General features: G+C 37.9%; 1 protein-coding gene across 1 annotated transcript; it reads right to left on the bottom strand.

Annotated features, from left to right (window-relative positions):
* Positions 1 to 747: 747 nt before the first annotated feature.
* Positions 748 to 1,251, bottom strand: LOC148764128 (uncharacterized). Its single transcript, XM_088803543.1, has one exon. It carries the CDS (start codon positions 1,249 to 1,251, stop codon positions 748 to 750), a length of 504 nt encoding a protein of 167 aa, XP_088659669.1.
* Positions 1,252 to 1,464: the final 213 nt, after the last annotated feature.

Here is a 1,464-nt window from a genome sequence, read left to right as displayed (position 1 = left end):
GTCACATGCTTATTGGCCCAATTTTTTTTAACTTTTTGACTTTTTCTTCTTAATTTTCCACCACAAATATTCTGGTATTTATCCAATCCTACCACAATTAAAATCCCTTGGTCTTGACAAGTGTTGGGACGAAAAATTTACCGATTTGCCATTGGGATGAAAAAATTATGATTTTGCCCTTATACTCCGAAATGTATCGGAATCACATTATTTCCACTTTTCAACCTCAAATAACACTAATATTGATCAATATTAACCAAATGGGGCAAAAATCATTTTATAAAAATTCCCGTTTAGTCCTTCAGTGGTAAAATTATCATTTTGCCCTTGTGCTCCAAAAATATCGAGAATCACAATTTTTCACTGCTAAACATCATTTTATAGTCCAATAATCATAATTATATTTCATATAATTATTCTTGGTCAAATGTGATCAAATCTTGGCTAAAAATCTCCATTTTATCATCAAATGATAAAATGACCGTTTTATCCCTAATCAGTCAATTTTCCTGATGGACTTCAAACTGGACCTTGAACTCCAAATCACTATTCTAAGTCATTCTGTGGGTTTTAAAATTTTCAAATTCCTATTAGAATTTCTATTTGAACTAGTTCAAGGCTCGATTTAACTTAGTTGTACACTCGGTACAATATTGTCTCTTAATCGAGCTTGACAGGGTCTCACATTCTCCCCCACTAATAAAAATTTGATCCCCGAATTTAAATTCAATGTAGAGTGGCTTACCTTTACATATCGAAGAGGTGTGGATGCTTTGTCCGCATCTCATCCTCAGCTTCCCACGTTACCTCCTCGTTAGTGTGATTCTGCCACAACACTTTCACTGAGACTACATCCTTTGAACGGAGCTTTTTAACTTGCCTATCAAGGATAGCTACCGGTTCTTCCTCATAGGTTAGATCATCTTGCAACTGAATGGTTTCATACCGTATTACATGTGATGGATCCGGGTTGTACTTCCTAAGCATGGACACACGAAACACGGGATGAATATTCGAAAGGTCTGGCGATAATGCCAAACGATAAGCCATCGCTCCAACCCTTTCTAAGATCTCGAATGGCTTTATATACCGAGGACTTAACTTCCCTTTCTTGCCAAACCTCATTACCCCTTTAGTTGGCGAAACTTTCAAAAATACATGATCTCCTACTTGGAACTCCGAGTCTCTCCGTTGGTTATCAACATATGATTTCTGTCTACTTTGTGCTGTTAACATCCTCTGACGGATCATGCGTATTTTCTCGGTTGCATCTTGCACCAATTCAGGCTCCAAAAGTTTCCTTTCTCCCACCTCTAGCAATCCAATGGGTGACCTACATCTCCGTCCATATAATGCCTCAAATGGTGCCATTTGGATGCTAGTTTGGAAACTATTGCTGTAGGCAAACTCCACTAAGGGTAGATATTGATCCCACTTGACACCAAGGTCATCACACAAGCTCTC

Source organism: Theobroma cacao, chromosome 2 (assembly GCF_053813885.1).
Source record: "Theobroma cacao isolate CCN51 chromosome 2, ASM5381388v1, whole genome shotgun sequence".
Classification (NCBI taxonomy): Eukaryota; Viridiplantae; Streptophyta; class Magnoliopsida; order Malvales; family Malvaceae; genus Theobroma; species Theobroma cacao.
This window is presented reverse-complemented; position numbering and strand designations above follow the sequence as displayed.